The sequence below is a fragment of the Melopsittacus undulatus genome, chromosome Z, assembly GCF_012275295.1.
Source record: "Melopsittacus undulatus isolate bMelUnd1 chromosome Z, bMelUnd1.mat.Z, whole genome shotgun sequence".
Lineage (NCBI taxonomy): Eukaryota > Metazoa > Chordata > Aves > Psittaciformes > Psittaculidae > Melopsittacus > Melopsittacus undulatus.
The window spans coordinates 37,181,285-37,199,682 of NC_047557.1; the positions used below are offsets into that span (position 1 = coordinate 37,181,285).

Sequence of the window (18,398 nt, forward strand, 5' to 3'; positions counted from 1 at the left end):
AAAGTTACACTTTTCTGAACTGTGTTTGTACTGTGGCCTTATTTTTAGCTCCTCTTTTTTATTGTGTTGCTTAATCCCCAAACCAAATAACTGTTACCTTTTCATCTGTTTAGCTGTTCATCTGAGAATACAATTTTTTATCAAATTAATGTGCTATCAAATTGATTTCTTTTAAAGAATCCTGTTTCAAGTTCTTCAAAACCATTTCTGCTTTTTTCTGTCTCCTGCTATGACCAAAGTACAACTAACACTGTTCTGAAACACTTTTTGTAACTTGATCTTATGCTTGTCACAAGAAGAAGCAACAGATTGTCTCTTACTTTTTACTCTGCTCTGTGTTCCATTTCAATGGCTTCACCAGTAGGCGGCAATCACTGAAAACTAATCCTTTATTCAGTGATGTATGCTGCATGATTTTGTAACACATAACTGAAACTACCACAATGTCAGGTGAACCTACTTTCAGCAATCTTTGGTTCTTGGTATAAACCTCACATGCAAGAAACACAGTGCTGTCCTCAGAAGTTAGGATTCAGGGGAAAAGGAGGGTTTTAAATTGTCAAGTGTGTTAGAAAATAGGCCATGGAGTTTAAGTATTTAACACGACCTTAACTGTTTTGAGCAGATTACATTTCAGCAGCATAATAACTTGAAGATTTTACACAGGGATTAAGAACTACATTAAACAGTTCAAGAAATATCCCATTTTCTCTTCTAGAAAAGAAGGAATTAGCATTTTATTACTGATGAAGCTAGCAGAAAATTTACTGATTTACTCTGAAAAAGCCTCAAATAAATAATTTATATCCCCCACCAGGACAGCACTTCTAATCAGAACACAGCTCATTTTCAAGAGAAAGGCACACACGCTAATTCAGCCAGAAGCACAAAAGACAGAATATTCGCCAGTGTACAGCTGGGAGACACCAGGAGCTTGACATCTTTCATTCTGCTGCTTTCTTAAAAACCTGTTTTTCTTATTGTTACAAACCTGAAGGTAGCTGTCCTTGGAAAGTCTTAAATTTACCTAAGATAAATAAATTTATCCGAGATACATTTAAGTGACACAAACAGTGGAGAAAAGTAGGGGGAGTAAGTGGGTTTGCAGAACTAGTAAGTCACTATGTCAATCTTACTCCAGCTGTAATTCCCTCTAGATGTAAGACTTTGTTCTGGTGGTTTTGCTTGGTGTTTTTTAGTCTTTTTATTTATTTATTTAATCAAAACTTAACTGCTAGAGTTAGGCAAAAAGAAATTTATTGCCTGGAAGCCTCACAGTGGTTTGTATTTCAGAAGATGAGCAGATGAATGAGGAAAAACAGAATTGTGAAGGACAAACAAAAGGAGTAATTTTGGTCTCAAAAGAAATTACGGCACAAGCTAGCTGCCTTGCGATGTTAATGTGCCTTCTTTAGGACACTCCAGTAAAGACTTCACAGGCAATCCGCAGGCCCAACTTGTGTATCTGTCACCATTCTTCTCTTGCAGCACCTAGATCAGTCTGCAGAGTAACACAGGGTCTTCCAGCAGCAGCTAATTTCACAGACATGAGCGTAACATTACATTTTTAAATCAAATGCTGCAATTAATTTGTAGAATGTTAAACCCACAGCAGCAGAAGACATCACATTATTTCTGAATACAAACTCTGCCTTCAAAGCTTGATAGATAAAATGGTGATTTGGGAAGAGCTATTCTTTCCATGTCCTGTCACACTGAAGATTCTTAACCTTCATTTATGCAAGAAAAAACTTACATAACAGATATATAAACCTTCTTGCTTCTCCAGCCTCTTATTACAGATCCTTTTTCACTTGCACTGTGAAATTTCATCAACTTAACAGCATGAAGCACAACATGCGGCTTGACAGTGGTAAAAATCTGAGCTAGTAAAAATAGCTGGCTGATAAAATGTAAAGCAGGACAGTATCTGTGTATTACGAGTCACATACAACAACTGTTCTAATGAAAGCTAGAGACAAAAGCTTCATGGCTTTGGTTTTTATTTCTTCCTCTCTAGGACCTTCAAAGTTCACATAAAATAAAACATCACTGTTGACCGACCACAGTATCTCATAGGGCTAAAACATTTTTTTCTATGCTTTTAACACTCAAACAATTCAGAATTATATCTGCAGGTGACTGTGCAACACCATTTTATACAGTTCTGGTCAACTGAACAATACCTTCTTTGGTAAATGCTCATTTAACAAGCCTTACCTGTACCTAGTCTTTCGCAGGATAATAAAGATACAAAAATCTGGTTCAATATATTTTTTAAAATGAGAGTGCTTTTGTCTTCTTTTAATTTCTAAAACACTTAGTGTGATTTTCACTTATCCCCAGTCTTGTACCAGAGCTTTTCATTTATCCCCATTCTAAAAGCTTTTTTTTTTTTTTGCCTTTTTTTTTTTCTAATATCACAGACTGCTGTGCTGGACTGAATCTGTAAAAGCTGCTAACAGGAAAGTTAGCAACAAAAATTAAAAATAAGACTGCATCTCAAACACTTGCAACATTTTCTTATCACAGCAAGGAAGCATCCCTTAGTATGGTATAATATTTGGCTGCAGCTATTTGAGCAATCTGAAAGAAGTGCTTACTTTTTAACTCTGCAGGGAAGCTTAAAAGTGGCTCAATTTATTTTTTAGTCCTCTTTAATTCACAGGAAGAAGCAATAAATTTTTTAAGTGATTATTCAATTTCAGGTATCTTTTCTAAAGATATCTGTGGTATATTTGATATACATCTTCCCTGATTCCTTCAAACACAAGCTTTGAGATAATTTAGGGCAATATATAAGAACACTTAAAAAATAAAAGCAAGAGATCAGTAAAAAAAAAATTAGGCAGGATAAATAGAAAAATATTCTGTCTTCCTCTCACTACAAATAGTCTCGGCAAAATGCACTTTAAAAGCAAAGTAATCACACCACTAAGTCCAAAACTAAGAGCACTTTTCAAGCAATCCTGACTTAAGCCAGCATGTAACCTGAGTTTACATTTCAGGGATTGGGCCCATAGCAATAGGGAAGACAACAACAGCATCCAGGGGTAGATTGTTCCATGTCATTCTACCCCTTACTGAGAGAGGTACAGGAAGAAATTGGGGTGGATCTACCAAAACAAAACAGAAAACCCCAAAATAAAACAAACAAAAACCCCCCAAACGAACAAACAAAAAACCAAAAACAAAAACAAAACCAACCAACCAAACAAAAAGCCAAAAAAAAAAAAAAAAATCAAACCTTGTCCTGGCTCCATATGGGCAAAAGATGTCACTTTCTATAGCAGTGAGATGCCTGTCAATCAGTCATTCATGCCAGGCATGAATGCCATGTCAACCAGGTATTCACACCTGTCAACCAGTACTGACTCTGTCAGTAATTACCTTATCTGCATTCAGGGAGATTTTGAGAAATGTTAGCAACAGTGTCCTGCTATCCCGAAGTGACCTTTCAGTTTAAGGAGCGTACTTCAAGGACGCAAGGCATTTGCTGGAAAGGCCTGAGATGAAACCTGTGAGTTTATGAAAGATGGTCGTCTGCCCATTCAACAATGAGGGTATGCCACACTTACTCTGTAAGACAATTCCAAAGGAACTATGATTTAAAATGTGGCATCTTTCTGCACACATGAAGATTATTCCTTTGGAAAGCATGATTTCATCCTCTCATTTTATATGCTATACTGGAAGACTGCAATACTCTAAGTTAGATATTTTTACAGTTGTAAAGATATATTTTGGGAATGACATAGGCAACGCAGGATACAGTTCTTTAGGCTGAAAAGCTAATCGGAGTCTTCATCATCAAGGTATTCTTCCGCATTACTTAATGTTCGGACTGTACCTGGAAAGAAACAAAGCTCTCTCAATCCAGGATAAAATCATAAAAAGCTCCACATTTGCAATGCTTGCATCTGAGAATGCTGATTCCTCTATCATTTAGAGATGTTAGGACTACACAGATGGGGCTGTAGATCTGGATCTCAAAAGCAGGGCTAAGCCAATAATCAGATCTACTACATACAAGTAGTATTCATGACCGTCAATTGCCATCTTCTGGCTCCTTGGAACCAGAGTTGGAACTCTTACATTCTATTTTCTGTATATGTTACCACTAGATCACAAAGGAAAAGATTGGTGAGTTGGTGGAAGAACCCCTATGGTTTTATTCTGAGCACTTAACTGGCTGCCATTCTCTATTTAAAACAGAACACATTTCACCTGTTCTTTCCCCTGTTTTTTTTCTCACAAACATTTTTCCTGAATAAGTATTTCTTAGATCTACTTATAAGCTTTTCAAGGATAGTAAGGAGAAAACAGGAGTATTAATGTATATTCACCAGACATGTAGCACTGCCTGGAGAACTACATCAATCTTCGGGACTGTACAAGGATAAACAGTATGGGCTTTTTGTGACAGATAATTATTTTTAAGTGTACAGGAACAGAAATATGCGTTATATATAACATGTATTATATTATACTACTGAGAGCCAGGAATAACAAGATCCTACTCAGCCACAGCTTTGCAATAACATATTACAATAAAGTATTAAAAATATCAGCTGCAGACATAGCAAGACTGATATAATTCACAGAAGTGATAATGATATTATCCTAGGCTTCTGGGAGAGGAAAAGTAAGTAAATTTAAAACTGACCTGCTCAACTGTTTTGATAAAAGAAGCTAAAGAGAATTTTTTGGTTTTGAATGCAAGAAATAGCAAAGGAAGAAGGGAAAGAGAAGAAACAAATTGTAGACTGCTGTGCTAAAGGGCCATACTTCAAGAAAGGACAAATCCTATTCTTCTGTGTAATAACTGTTCCCCCATTCAGGAGCACAATCCTTTTGCATTTCTATGACAGGATTTTAACAACTTTCATTTCTTGGAATATAATTCTGCAATCATGACATTTGAATGTGTGTATATACAAACAAAACACAAAACTTGAAACTTAAATGGAGACAAAGTAAACTTCCTTGGGTAAAACAAAATGTTTCACAGAATGACTATGAATGAAGCCATATCTAAATAGGAATAGATTTGAAACTGGACACAGGAAGACTACTGATATAAGAAATAAATCTCTGGAAAAGAACAATCATTTCACTCACAGGTTTTGGAAATACTGAAATACAGAATCAACGCACACAGAAGAATGAAGTGAATAACTGAGAAAATACAAAATACAAGAAAAAGATACAGACCAGTGGTGTCACAGAGATTTTTAAGGCCAAATTAAGACAGAAAAACGAAGAAGCTAATACTAAAACTGCAGTTAGACTGAGAACATGAGCTCTTACCAAGGCATACAGGAAAAACTAGCATGTGAGAGTACCAGAGACTGGTAACAAATGAACTTAAACAGGGGAAGCTCCAGCTCTTTACTGTGAGAGTGGCAAACAGGTTGCCCAAAGAAATTGTAAATGCTTCATCCCTGGCAATGTTTAAGCCAGGCTGGACAGAGCCTTGAGCAAGATGGCCTAGTGTGCGGCATCCCTGCCCATGGCAGGGGGCTGAAACTGTATGATCTTAAGGTCCCTTCAAACCCTAATCATTCTAGGAAGTAAATAAGAATGACAAATCAGTCAGCCATGAAACAAAATCGGTTTAGAGGGAGAGAAGCAAATACACCAGAAGTTACCTAGCAGCAAAAAATTAAACATTAATACAATTATTCTGGACATGAGAATAGAGAATACTCCTGTAGCAGGTGCCTACAGTTGACAAAGATAAAAAAAGCTTCAAATGAAAATTAACGTTAGAAAAAGAATATGGAAACAGAAGAAACTCTGCTGTTTGTTATCACTGCTTTCTCCAGAGTCAAAACTGACGGAAATTTGTCAGGGTTTTCTGGGAAATCCAAGTATTACCTCTGTCAAAAAGCTGGACAACAGTTTTGCTGCAACTGCTCTTCTTGGCCTTCTAAAACTGTGGTCATCTATTCTACCATTTAACCCCCACCGCTAACCACCCACAGGTTAGCATCCCGTCTGTTCTCCCTAGCCCAGCAACAATACAGTTGCTAGACTGCATATCCCACTGACAGACTGCATATCCCATGGACACAAGCTGTATCTCTGCCTGTGTTTTTAAGTAATTTCTCACTTCATGTGTAATTCACCTGTAGTTCCCACCCTAACTTCAGCCTCCTGAATGCTACGGGTAACACTAATTATGCAGTACTGAACAATGCAGTCTTTGTTCAGCTTTTTAAAATAGACTCTTACATCTAACTCTTCTGGACACAGTCATTGTGCTATTAGGAGAAATAAATACAAGTGGGATGCAGTGAGACTATTTTGATAAATACCTGAAAGCATTCTTTATTTCTCTACTAAAAATATGTATCAATAAGGAAATAAAAGAGGAGCATCTGCTGGTCTTTGTTTGGCTTAGTCTGGAAGAATGGACAGGCATAAGGGGGAACATACCACATTTTTTTAGTCTCATACCTTGTCCTTTGTGGTATGCTGCTTTTAAAGTAGTTTCCATCCTTACTTGCTTTCTGTTTCTCCACTCTGAAGAGTCTGTCTTCCATTTCCTCCCCTTCTATTATGGCTTCCACATCTTTGGAGCTCTTTAGCCTCTTGCTGACACAAGATGGCATTTTGTATGGAACAGCCACACTGAATGTGATAAACCACAGGTCTCTATCATAGCTCCACTGAACTGACACTCTCAAGAGAACCCTTCCAAACACAACTTTCAGCCTATGGATTTTACGGCTATCAGTATACTGATATTTGGTCAAAATACTAAGTGTCCCCTAAAAAGGAAAAGAATGTATCAGAATAACAAAACCAGAAATACCTGCACTTTGTTTCTTCTTAAGAAGGGAAGCACAAGTTGCATTGGTTGCCATGTCTAATGCCAGTTTCTTCTCATTGTTCTTTAGATCTGTTCTTGCCCCTTTAGAATAGAAAATTTTCATCATGAATAACTCACAGATTATTTTTTGGGCAATGGTATTACAATATGAGTTTCAATAGCATGGGTTGAACAGTAATGGACATGGGAATCTCATCTGTGTACTGCTCTGAAGTAAAATAAAAACTATGGATGCTCTTCCATAAGCTACAGTTAGCTAGGGAACTCGCTGGCTGCTTTCCATTTCCAGGAAGCAGATGATGTCATTGCTATTCTGGGGTTAAGTGCCTAACTTTAACTGCAAAGCAGGATGAGATTTATCTTGAGCAGGTGAGATGTCTATTCTCCAAACAGCTGCCACAATTTTTTGCAAGGCTTACAAAGTCAGGCAGGTAAGCTGGCTAGGGACTGTAGCTGGGTTACAGAAAAACACTTAAAGAAATACGGATTAATAAACATTCAGCAATCTAGTCTGCCACACAGATCGTTGAAACCTCGGTGAAGATCTTTACCCTTTGCCAGCAGCATCTCTACAATATCTGCATAACCTTTCCATGCAGCAGCATGCAAAGCTGTGTCTCCCAATTTGTTCTGTGGAGTTAGAGGGAAAAGCAACAGGATTAAAGTACAGAAAAAAAAAAACTTTCAGCTTGTACCAAGCATGACTAACATCACACTTCTACTGCAAGGGTCAGCTGGTTTAACCTACCTGTTGATTTAACTCTAGGTTTGCCTGGGTAAACAGAACATCCACTATATCTGCATAAAACAGGGTGGGAGGGGTGAACAAAAAAATTTAGCAGAAATAAAACAGACTTTTTTGCATTCACAGTCTAAATTCCGATTAAGATTCAAAGGAAAAGTGAACCAAACAGCTAATGAAAATCTGTAGCAGTCAGACAGCATTAAGCAAGCTTTTAACTTTTCTTAAAATAAAAAATATAATGACATTTACAAAATCTTGGCTTTATTACTTAGTACTGCACTTTTAGCAAACAGACTAACAGGCAAATTAAGAAAACCAGGGATCATCATTTCAAAATAACTCTCCAATACCTTTGTGGCCTCCATGGCATGCCCAGTACAGAGCTGTGTTTCCAGCTTTGTCTAAGCCATTGACCCCAACTCGATTATCCAAGCACTCTCTCAACCAGCTTAAGTTGCCTGAAAGACAAATTCAGTTTTGAGGATTATTTTTCTCTTTGAAAAGTTAAGAGAACCATTAAAGACACCCAGTTATTTCTGAAGGATATCAGTCTTTCTATGAACTTGTGAGGAAAAAAGTAATTAGCAGCAACACTTACAATTCATAAAACAATCAGTCCAAGTCACATCAAGCACCTTTTCTTCTGCTCCCAGAAGACTACTAGATCCCTATGTAGTTAAATAGATGGTACTAAACTATTTCAATGTGTATAAACCACAAAGTGGCAATTCTACCAGGCTGTGAACCAGTTCAGCTTCTAAAAGCCACAAAACTTACCAGATAACTTGTTCAAAATACCACACAACCAATCAGACGGGATAACTTCATTTAAAATATATTATTATTTTGGCAGAAACAAACAAATCATCTTACAGCATTACGCAAACCCCGCTTACCACGTTTGGCAGCTTCATGCAGTGGGTTATCAATAGACTCTGCTTGTTCTGCCACTGAAATGAAAAAAAGAGAAATACTACTCCTGAAACTGAACAGATATTTGACACCTGTATGGAAATAAAAATTTGATTTACTCCAGAATATGTCTCCTACTGAAGAAGGGACAACATGAAGCAACCAGAATTACTAAGGCAATAGCAGTTTGCAATCTGTCATGTAAAACTGCTACCCTGCCTACATTTCCTAGGAGGACTTGGAAGAATTGTGCTGTGTTGTCTGTTCACAGGGCTTTTTAAAGTGGTTTTAGTCAAATCTGAAAAAGCATTTCTGTTCAGTTCGAACAGGTATGGAATGTTTACTGTGTTGCAATGCCCAAGAAAATAATGTTTTCTGTGGCTGAATATAATCATTAAAAAGTAAAAATGGCAAGCTGTCCCATTTGTGAAGGGGGGAGGGGGGTAGAGGAGGGATCAAAGATCTACAGAACTGCTCACAATCTGATTTAGCTTCCTGTCCATATGCAGTCCAGTCCATATCCATTACTTAACAATCCAGTATTGATTACCTACCTCCGTAAGAGGCCACCTGACACTGTACTGGGCTTCCTGACCTCAAAGCTATTAAAGGGTTGCCACTGCCCATCCTTAGGTCTACTTAAAACAAACACAATGTACAGACTGAAGGAATATAGCCAAGATACTGCTAATAAGAAGATCTTAAAAAATTTCAATACATTCATTTAGAATACCAAGAATAGAAGCCTCAGTTTTGTGTGCTGTCTGTAAAATTATCCTTTAGATCCAAGTGTTCTTTCTTTCAAAAGAGAGAGCTTCTGTTGTTACCTGCACAAGCAGAAACATGAATACTTGACAAACTCAAGTTTTCTGTAGGCAATAAAAATATAAAACAGGTTGTCCAAGGCTGATGTACAGTGGGGACCTATATTGCAGATGTATTCTGAAATATGCTGGTAGAGATCAATTTTTGAAAATCAGTATATCAGTCATTTTTGTTTAGTGATTTCCTTTGATTGTGAATGATCTTGCCAAATGGAAATAGTCTAGACATTACCATAGTTGCTTGGAATTAGTCCAGTTCTCCCTTTGCAAGTTCCTTTCCACCAGTTTGTATCACTCTGCAGAGAATAAGGAAACTATTTTAGAAGGGATATGCTGCACCTCAGAAGTATTCAGTCTTATGGGACGTGTGAGACTCACCATGTCTGAGATGTAGATAATATCTCCTTCTTCAAAGTACAGCTCATCTGGCTTAAAAAAGAAAAAAAGTAAACAAATATTTGAATGTGTGTACTTAGGTAAAACAAATACCTCGATAAAGCATACTACATTCAGCTCTCCTTTCAAAAGGACAAAACCTCAAGTTCTCCAGCAATTAATTAGACAGTCCTGATAGTCTTTCATATTATAGTTTGAATTGCCTACAGCTCACTTTTCGGATCTGTGACCTTCCTGATAACTGAAGACTGTGATCTTTCCAACAGAGCACTGTGCAAGAAAAGCAGTGAAATACATCTTCTGTTTGTTAACTTCATACCCTTTCTAGCTGGCCTCAGTTCACAAAATCTTTTAGTTCTCAAATTATCTTTGTTGCCTTTGGAAGAAAAGCAAAAAAAACATGTATATTGCTGATCTTAGATTACAGGTAACTTATACTGGAGAAAAAAGCATGCTGCTTTTAAAAAGAGCTGTACTTAAAAAAGGAGAGTGATGATTAATCACCCACGTTTATTCACATTTAGAAGGACATCCAGCAAAAAGGTCTTTTCATTGAAAGCATAATACAGCAAGTCCAATAAACCATATCTAATAAACCTAGCAGAACTGAAAAAAATGTTGTTACAGACAAGATTAAAATTACACTTCTCAAAACAGTTAAATTTAGATACACTTACCGTTCTGGGCTCAAATGTATACAGGGCCCTGAACACTTTAACCTGCCCTAAAAATGAAATAAACAAAATCAGTTTCAGTATCATACCTTTTAAACACAGCATACATATACAGCCCTCAAATCCAAGTAAATTCCTTAAAGCTGCTTGCTGAACAAATTTGTGTAATGCCTCTGAAAATTATAATCATGGTGAAAAGACTCAACCCAGCAGCACAGGTTCTAAAAGAAATGGGCCATTTGACCAGCTAAACATAAGCTGCTTCTTGTCAAGGAACAAGGACTTCACACTCACCATGCAGGTCAACTGAAGTGTTACCATCAATTTCTGAGGCAAAGTGTAGTTTCAGTCATATTCACACACACTCATATGCGTTGTATATATTTCTATTAATAATTTCAGATTTGTCAAGTGATACAGAATTAAGAATAAAGAAATAGAACAATGACCAATTGTCTGCAACATATTCTCATACTACTTGCAGTCGTTACAGAGTAGGAAAATAATGTAGTAGCACAGAAATCACTGCATTTAAGAATTACAAATGTCAATGTCAAGGCATAACTACTAAGCAAAACATTTCTGTAGTCTTGTGTCTCACACTTTTTGGGGGATAAGTATGTAAAACTATAACCATAAAATTAATCCATGTAAATATTTTAAATTGTCAAATGGAATCATACACTATGTGTGTGTGTGATTTTGCTTAAGATTTGTAACGCTATCGCATCCTCTTGCCAGATCTTATTTTTTAATAACACCATAAAATTTCAGTTTGGTTTTACTAGTCTCTCTCACAGCAGACATAAAAGGTCCAACACTTCTCAGAGTCTGCCTCAGAAACTAAACAATTGTACTGTGGCAACAACCAAAAAAGGTTGAAACTTCTGATCTGTTTGTTATCCATATAAAAATGATGAACCAAGGACATACCTCCTAGATCTAAGAGCCTCAGAATGAAATGCATGAACTCAAGCTGGGAAAAAGTAAAAACAAACAAACAAACAAGGGAAAGACAAATGACAAAACAGGATGGGTGATACAAGAGCACTATCCCTTCTCCAGGGCTTTCTTACATGTGCGACAGAGAAATGCAAGATAGAACTGCACACTGACAACTCTGGCAACTTTAACCATCACCCACCAATTTTCAAGGTTTTATGTAAGTAAAAGGAGGAAATGGACAACAAAAAGGAAGAGTAAGATATATTAAAAGGGGAAGAACCGAGAAGATGGCAGAAGACAGGGAAAAGCAACAAATACAGATTTGTGCATGTCATAGTGTTCCCTGTAATAAGGTACTGTATCTGTGTCAACAGGTTTTCTAAAACTATCACACCCTAAGGGGAGGAAAAAAGAATGGAAACACTGACACTGATGGAAGTATTGCTGACATGTTGTTTAAACAAAAGGCAATTCATGGGTTTTTTTTTTTGGCGGTGTTTTGGTTATTTTTAAGTTCTCCACAACTGAAACAGAGTTACTTCCTGAAATGTCATGCTTTGGTGTCACACACAGCACAACAGGTTCTAAGACATTTTCCTGTGATGAAATGCAAAGTACAGATTTTCATCTACAGAACTGAAGGTCTGATATAGCACCTTACATGGGAGTAAAACAGTACTCACTACTGGAACCAATCTTTTAAATATTTCTTCATAAACAGACATTAACTATGGTTATGTTGCTGCATTCAAGAGCTAAGAACAACAGGACCTTGGCATGGCAGTTATTTGTGCCGAATTCTAATAAAATAAAAAAAAAATAAACAGCCTAGAAAATTTAAAATAACAAAATGTAAAGATGCAAACAGTACATTAAACTTGAGTCCCTGGCCTGAAAATGCTGTTAAACTGTATTTCACTAGGCATATGAGTACCTGTAATCACTTGAAGTACTTTTATCTACCAATGCCCATTCCTTAGCATGCAGACAGACTTAGTGCTTGTACTGGCAGGTGTCCTTTGGAATAAGCAAAAAAGTCAGACATCACCTGGTGACTTCCTGTGCTCACCCTTACCACTTTGCTATGAACCACATTGTAGGATTCATGTAGGATAGAGAACTAATACATTAGCACTGATTTGAACTTATCAGAGTTAACTAACTACAACTCCCCCCAAGTACTTCTAAAGGAAAAATTAACTAGAACACAAAAGATACAAGTACCTTTTTAAGACTTCAAGACACCAGGCAAACATTAAATGACCTCATTCTCAACATGACTAATTAGGGGATTATTCCTTTTAAAAACACAGCAAATAGGGCACAATGTCCCACATTAAATCTTTTCCTAAGCACAAGGACAAATGTAAATGCTTTTTCCTTTCAATCCCGTACTTTAGCCACAGCATTGTATTTTCCCTTCTCAGGGAATCTGCATTAAAAATCTGCAAAACAACAGACAAAAAAAGCTAACTTGTTACACATACTAACCAGATACAAATATTCTTAGCATACAAACTCCCCCAGACACAATTTGACAAACCCTCCCTCAGCAAGACAACATGGTAAAGGAGTCAAACAAATGTTTCTCTGTAACCAGCAAAGAAAACTAAATGCTTTTTACCAGGTTGGGCTGACCTCATGCCCTTCGAATTATTTTGGATAACTTCTGCTATACACTTCTGCTTTTGTGAGGAAAGGAAACAGGCAACTCGGATTTCTGATATGACCTTCTCTCAGCTAAGTGCATAAAAGTAAAGAAACTGAGCTGATAAACAGTAACAACAATTTAAATATACAACTTCTGAACTGAAACAAGATCACTGCTGTGTTCATAACACGAACTAAGAAAATTACTATTTTCTCAAAATACTGGAAGCTTTAGAATGGGGCAGGGCGAAGAAAAATAGAAAGATCCATCTCTGCACAGCATTACGTTTGAGTGAAGGTGAACTCCCACCACCAAACACCAGGGAAGATAATTTCATTACCCATCAATTTCTATCACTTCCTCAACCAAAAAAAGAAATAAACAGCACTTGGTACAAGAACCATTTATTTTAGTTAAGAAAGTAAGTATGGCAGTAAGCCAATATTGACAGGTGCTATCAAAGCTTGGACTCGGTGGACCAGTAGGAGTCTTGCTTAGTATTTCATATCCTGCTTCACCTGCCATAGACAGACAAAATGAAATCTCATTGATGCAAAAAGGGTTCTACAAAACAGATATTGATCATGATGCAGCATCTTTTCCATAGCTGCATTTAGAGTAAGCAGGTCTAGACTACTATAAAAATCAGAATAATTAACTTACTTTACAAAAACAGATTGGCTGAGTATCACTAAGCACTATCAGTGCCTGTAATACAGAGAAAGGGATAACCCCTATGCTCTGGAAAAATCAGAACTGGCCATGGTCACCCTTTGCTAAATTGGGAAACCTCAAGTCTGTCAACTCCTATAAAGGTCCAAGCTAATTTGGTGCTGTGACCAACCATCTTCCTCCTTGCTCCTGTAAGACTGCACAGAAGCAGTAGAGAATCTGGTGCTCTCTCTAGTACCAACTTGATGGAAAACAACTAATTTGAATCCACGCGTGTAACAGATAGACCAAAAAGTTAAAATATTTAGGATGTATAATGTGGGGAAGGAAAAGGTTTAGATTTCCAGGGCCTTTGCTGCTTTAGAGGCTTCTCCCAGAACCTATGTGACCGGGAGTATGACTTTTTATACAGGTTCAGATGAATTTCTCTGAAGGAAGTGAGAGGCATCCTCTGCCTGACCTCACAGAAAGTGCGGTGGCAAAAGGACAGTGTGTTGGTTTTCTCAATGCTGGCCTAAGAATCTGCAAAAGAAGTATACAACCTGGCAGTGTACACCAACAACTTGAAGATACAATCTTTTTGTCAAGTCACAGTATCAGAGGCAAGCTGCAGATCAGAATAACTTGTGATATGCTGGCAGTTTGCTTTAGCATCATGTTATGATCTGCACATCTGTTAGGTGACATGCAATTTTATTAGAATGACATTACGGCCAGACTGATATTTTTTTTTTATTTGCTTCTGAGGAATTAGAAAATAAGGTGCTTCACATCCAGACTTTCAAGCAGAAATAAAACTAGTGGAAATATGTTTTACAGGGATGCAGCTTTTAGCCTTGCTTTTTGTAAAGACAGAGTACAATACAGCATTCAAGGATTGCTGCAACTGAGAAAAAAGTGGAGTTCCCACTATTTAGAGAACCATCTTCTACTTCTAAGTAGTGCTTGTTAGAAAGGGGAAGTGAACAGTGAACATAGGGCATACAAATTAGAGAGAAGGAAGGTGGGGATGGTGTATTAAACAAACAAAAAAAGGTAGGAATCTGTTTAGGGACATGTTGAAAAGAATGCAAAGGGTAGACTGGTTCTAGTGTAGATGATAAACCGGGGTAGGCCAGGAACAATTATGTCTGCATCACTCAGTATCTGGAGTGGAAGAAGCAAATAGCATTTGTTTACAGAAAATCAGAACGAAGGTCAACAGACCTACTTAAAGGGTGTAACCCTTTATACTACCTGTGTTATGTTTCCTTCTGCCTTCCTTCCTCTCAACTGGCATTAATTAAAAACTGATTACCTCAAAGACTGGTCTTTCTTCATAAAATGTAAATGTTGTGTGGACTCTCAGCCATGATCAAGAAACCTTACTCTATCTGGATGATACAAAATTAAGTAAGGTTTCTTTCAAACATTAATATACCACTTTCATCTCCCCCAAAGCAGTTGCTGCCCACTGTGTAAAACTAATAAAAAATGAAACATAAGATAGAGAGCACTTTCAAGGAGACGAATAGCAGAAGCCAATACAGCTTGTCAAGTTCAAAGTAACTTTTGTAAACAGGAGTAGCATGCAACACATAATATTAAAGTCAATGAGCTCTGCAGAGAAAGAACAATGCAGTCTGAGACACCAAGAGAATTCTTGACAGAGGGGCAACCCTCCCATTGCATAACGCTGACAGAGAATAAAGTCTTTGCTATTTTCGACTCCCACTCCACCCTTTTGTATGTTCAGTAGCAAGTCTAAATAGAAAATACAGCTAGAAAACAGTAATAATGCAAAGCCCTAGTAGAAAAGCAAAGCTAGGAACTTTTTTTTAAACAGGAGTCTCAAAAAAATAAAAAAATAGCAATTAAAAGCTTTTAAAGCCTCTAAAAGTAATCATGATCCATTAATCAAGGGCTAACCACGGGCCTCTAAATACTAGCTCACGTGTTGACAAACATATCAGATGGGTATCTAAAACATATTGATGTCAAAACCACTCCCTATAACTCAAATAATAATGTGCTCTGCATGCCACAGGATTAATAGAGGAGCCTTCTGTCAGATCAAATGCTCTCATGTACTGATGAAAACCACACATAATATAGCCAGGCAGTTTTTCCCTCTCCTTCCCCTGCCCCCATTTTTAAAGCACTGTCCAGCTATTGAACACTGATGTCCAACACCCCTGTGATGTACAGTGAACACTTGCTGCTATATAAAGGATAATTATTTATTTTACTTAACATTTTCACTTCCCTGACATGTGTCATATCTCCTTCCATCTCTACCTAGCGTACACTTTCCCCTGCCCCTGAACACAAATGAAAAAACTATAGCAACCTCTCCTACCGCTCTTCTTGAACTGTAACAATTCAGCAACAAGGCAAGCAGGTTCACTGTTCCCTGACCTAAGTTATAGCCCAGTTTATAGACTGGATAACTGATAATAGTCAGTGAAGACTAATTAACACAGCTTGACCAAACGCACTATGCCATTCCACAAACTGCAGTCTAAAAGCCATCAAAAGAGACAGTGTTACACTGTGGTAGCAACTATTTCACCACAAGCAGTTCATGTATTTATTTTTCTTTAATCAGGACACTTTAATGTCCATAACCCTGAGAGATTCAATGACAGTACTACATGTATCACTGACATTATACAGAGCAAAGCCAGACATATAACTACAGCAACATTCTGCAGCATGCTAGGAGACAGTCTGTTCTTGAAAACACTTTGGAAAAAAAAACCACAAAAAAACCAACAAAACAAAGCAAAGAAACAAACAAACAAAAAAAACAACAACAAAAAAACCCACACACAAAAAAAGAAAACCCAACAGTTTGCAAAACTTTTTCTCTTCAAAAATTAGGGGTTTGACAAAATTAATCTTACTGCCCTTAATCAGCTCTGAAAGCCACTACCAAGAGTTTTATTTTCTCCCTCTGCCTTCTTCTGCTATTTATTTCTACCCATTTCCTTTTGCTGTGTCAAGCACTCATGCAGTAAACCAGCTCAGCAAGTTTATTAAGACATAAAAAGTCAGAGCACTGATCCAGCTTGCCATGTCACTAAATGGAATGAAAAGGGAATGGCAGGGTATGAAAGGGATCCAGCTTGCCATACCACTAAATGGAATGGAAAGGGAATAGCAGGGTATGAACCAGGTAGGGAACTTTTTCTTTTGATGACAACCTGCATTTTAGCAGATCAAGCCTAGCACAAAACAGCACTCCTGCAACCTAGTATTAGATGTAACACATCTGTGTTAGTCTAACAGCTCCTGCAAGAGCTGTTTAACTCTGCCTTTAAATCTGCAAGAATCCTACATTAAACCTGACTCATCTTTCTGCAAATCAGAAAACTGAGTTAACAACTTCACTGGGAAAATCTGCCCTTTTTACATATTTGGCTGTTAAGAGCAACACCACACCCCTTCAGAAACCCACAGATTTCCTCAGTACCAGTTTTCAGTGAGAGTCTGCAACAGCAATGCTTCCTTTACTGACTTTCTAATTTCAAGTAAGCTCTTTTCAGAAAGAACTTAGCAAACTGCAGGACAGACAAAATTCTTCCATGGAAGAAATGCTACCTTCAGAAAGCTCTGAAATGTTTTTCTTCCATGTACTGTTCAAGGCTGATGGTCAAAACTGGGTTTGCACTTACCTGGCTTCAAATTAAAAACTTGTTTTATTAGTCGTCTAGTTAAAATATTCAAATATATTATGTTTTTCATTATTTCTAAAACCCACCAGTATTTCAAGTATCTAAGTGCAAAAAATACTGAAATTCAGATGTACTTAGAGCTCAATAATCATAGTTTGGAAAACACCAACTAACTTTTCACTAAATTTACCTGTAAAGGGTGCAGGGGCAAAAAAAAATTTATGTATCAGTGACTAAATGTACCTGAAAGGGCGACAAACATAGTAACGCCAGAATGCCAAAAGGATACATTTGGCTGCTGGGAATCCTACAGTGGGAAGCAGTCGGACGCCGTGTTAGAAGAATGTAGGTATCATGCGACTATGTGATAAAACCGCTTTTATGTGTCAACATATTGCTAACCCACGCAATCGCAGGAAAAACGCCTGAGTATTTCAACGCCGGTTTCTTAACAGGTCAGAGAGTTTCCTGTGCATCCCAGCCTACGCCAGCTTCCCCTTAGCAGCCCAGCGCCTGAGCACCGAGGGCCGGGCCGCGCGTCTTCACAGGGCAGGCCGGGGCGAGGCACGGGTGGCCTGTCCCCGGACACCGGTTCTGGCTGGGGCTCACTACCGAAACTTCTTCCGAACCAGAGCAGGCGCGGGACGCCACTCAGACCCGCGGCCGGGGCAGCTCCACGACCCCTTCCAGGCGCGGCCGCTGGACGCCGGGCGGCGAAAGCGGCTGCTTCCCCTACCGACGGAGCGCAAGGAGTGGCGGGGCGGGAAACGACAGGGGCAGGCGGGCAGCCCCGCTCCCCGTCCCGGCCGCCCTCCCTGCTCAAATAGCTCAGACCCGACCCCCAGACCATAGACGCGCGGCCCGTGAGGCCAAAGGCGAACAAAGGTCAGCTCGGGCCGTAGGGGCCCTTCTTTACCTGGCTTGGCAGGTTTAGGTGGAGGCTTAGACATGGCTGAAGTCGGCCGGAGTGTAGACGAAGCAGCGGTAGTGGTCTGCCTACGAGTGGGGCAACCCTCCCTCAGCTGCCGAACCGGTGCCCGGCCGGACGTAGGAAGAAAGGGCGAGGGGAGTGGCGAAACGAGGGA

The 18,398-nt window shown here is 38.4% G+C and overlaps 1 protein-coding gene across 2 annotated transcripts; it reads right to left on the minus strand.

Annotated features, from left to right (window-relative positions):
* Window positions 1-1,240: 1,240 nt before the first annotated feature.
* On the minus strand, window positions 1,241-18,386 carry OSTF1 (osteoclast stimulating factor 1). 2 transcript variants are annotated; one of them, XM_031054135.2, is made up of 11 exons: window positions 18,230-18,386; window positions 10,393-10,439; window positions 9,698-9,748; window positions 9,552-9,615; window positions 8,480-8,533; window positions 7,934-8,041; window positions 7,587-7,636; window positions 7,390-7,468; window positions 6,821-6,919; window positions 3,773-3,850; window positions 1,241-1,930 (listed from the first exon to the last, which is right to left on the minus strand). In XM_031054135.2, the coding sequence occupies exons 1-10, from the start codon at window positions 18,261-18,263 to the stop codon at window positions 3,792-3,794; spliced, it is 645 nt and encodes a 214-aa protein (XP_030909995.1). In that variant the 5' UTR covers window positions 18,264-18,386; the 3' UTR covers window positions 1,241-1,930; window positions 3,773-3,791. The 2 variants fall into 2 exon arrangements, with proteins under 2 accessions (XP_030909995.1, XP_005155022.1); XM_005154965.3 differs by having other exon boundaries at window positions 1,241-3,850.
* Window positions 18,387-18,398: the final 12 nt, after the last annotated feature.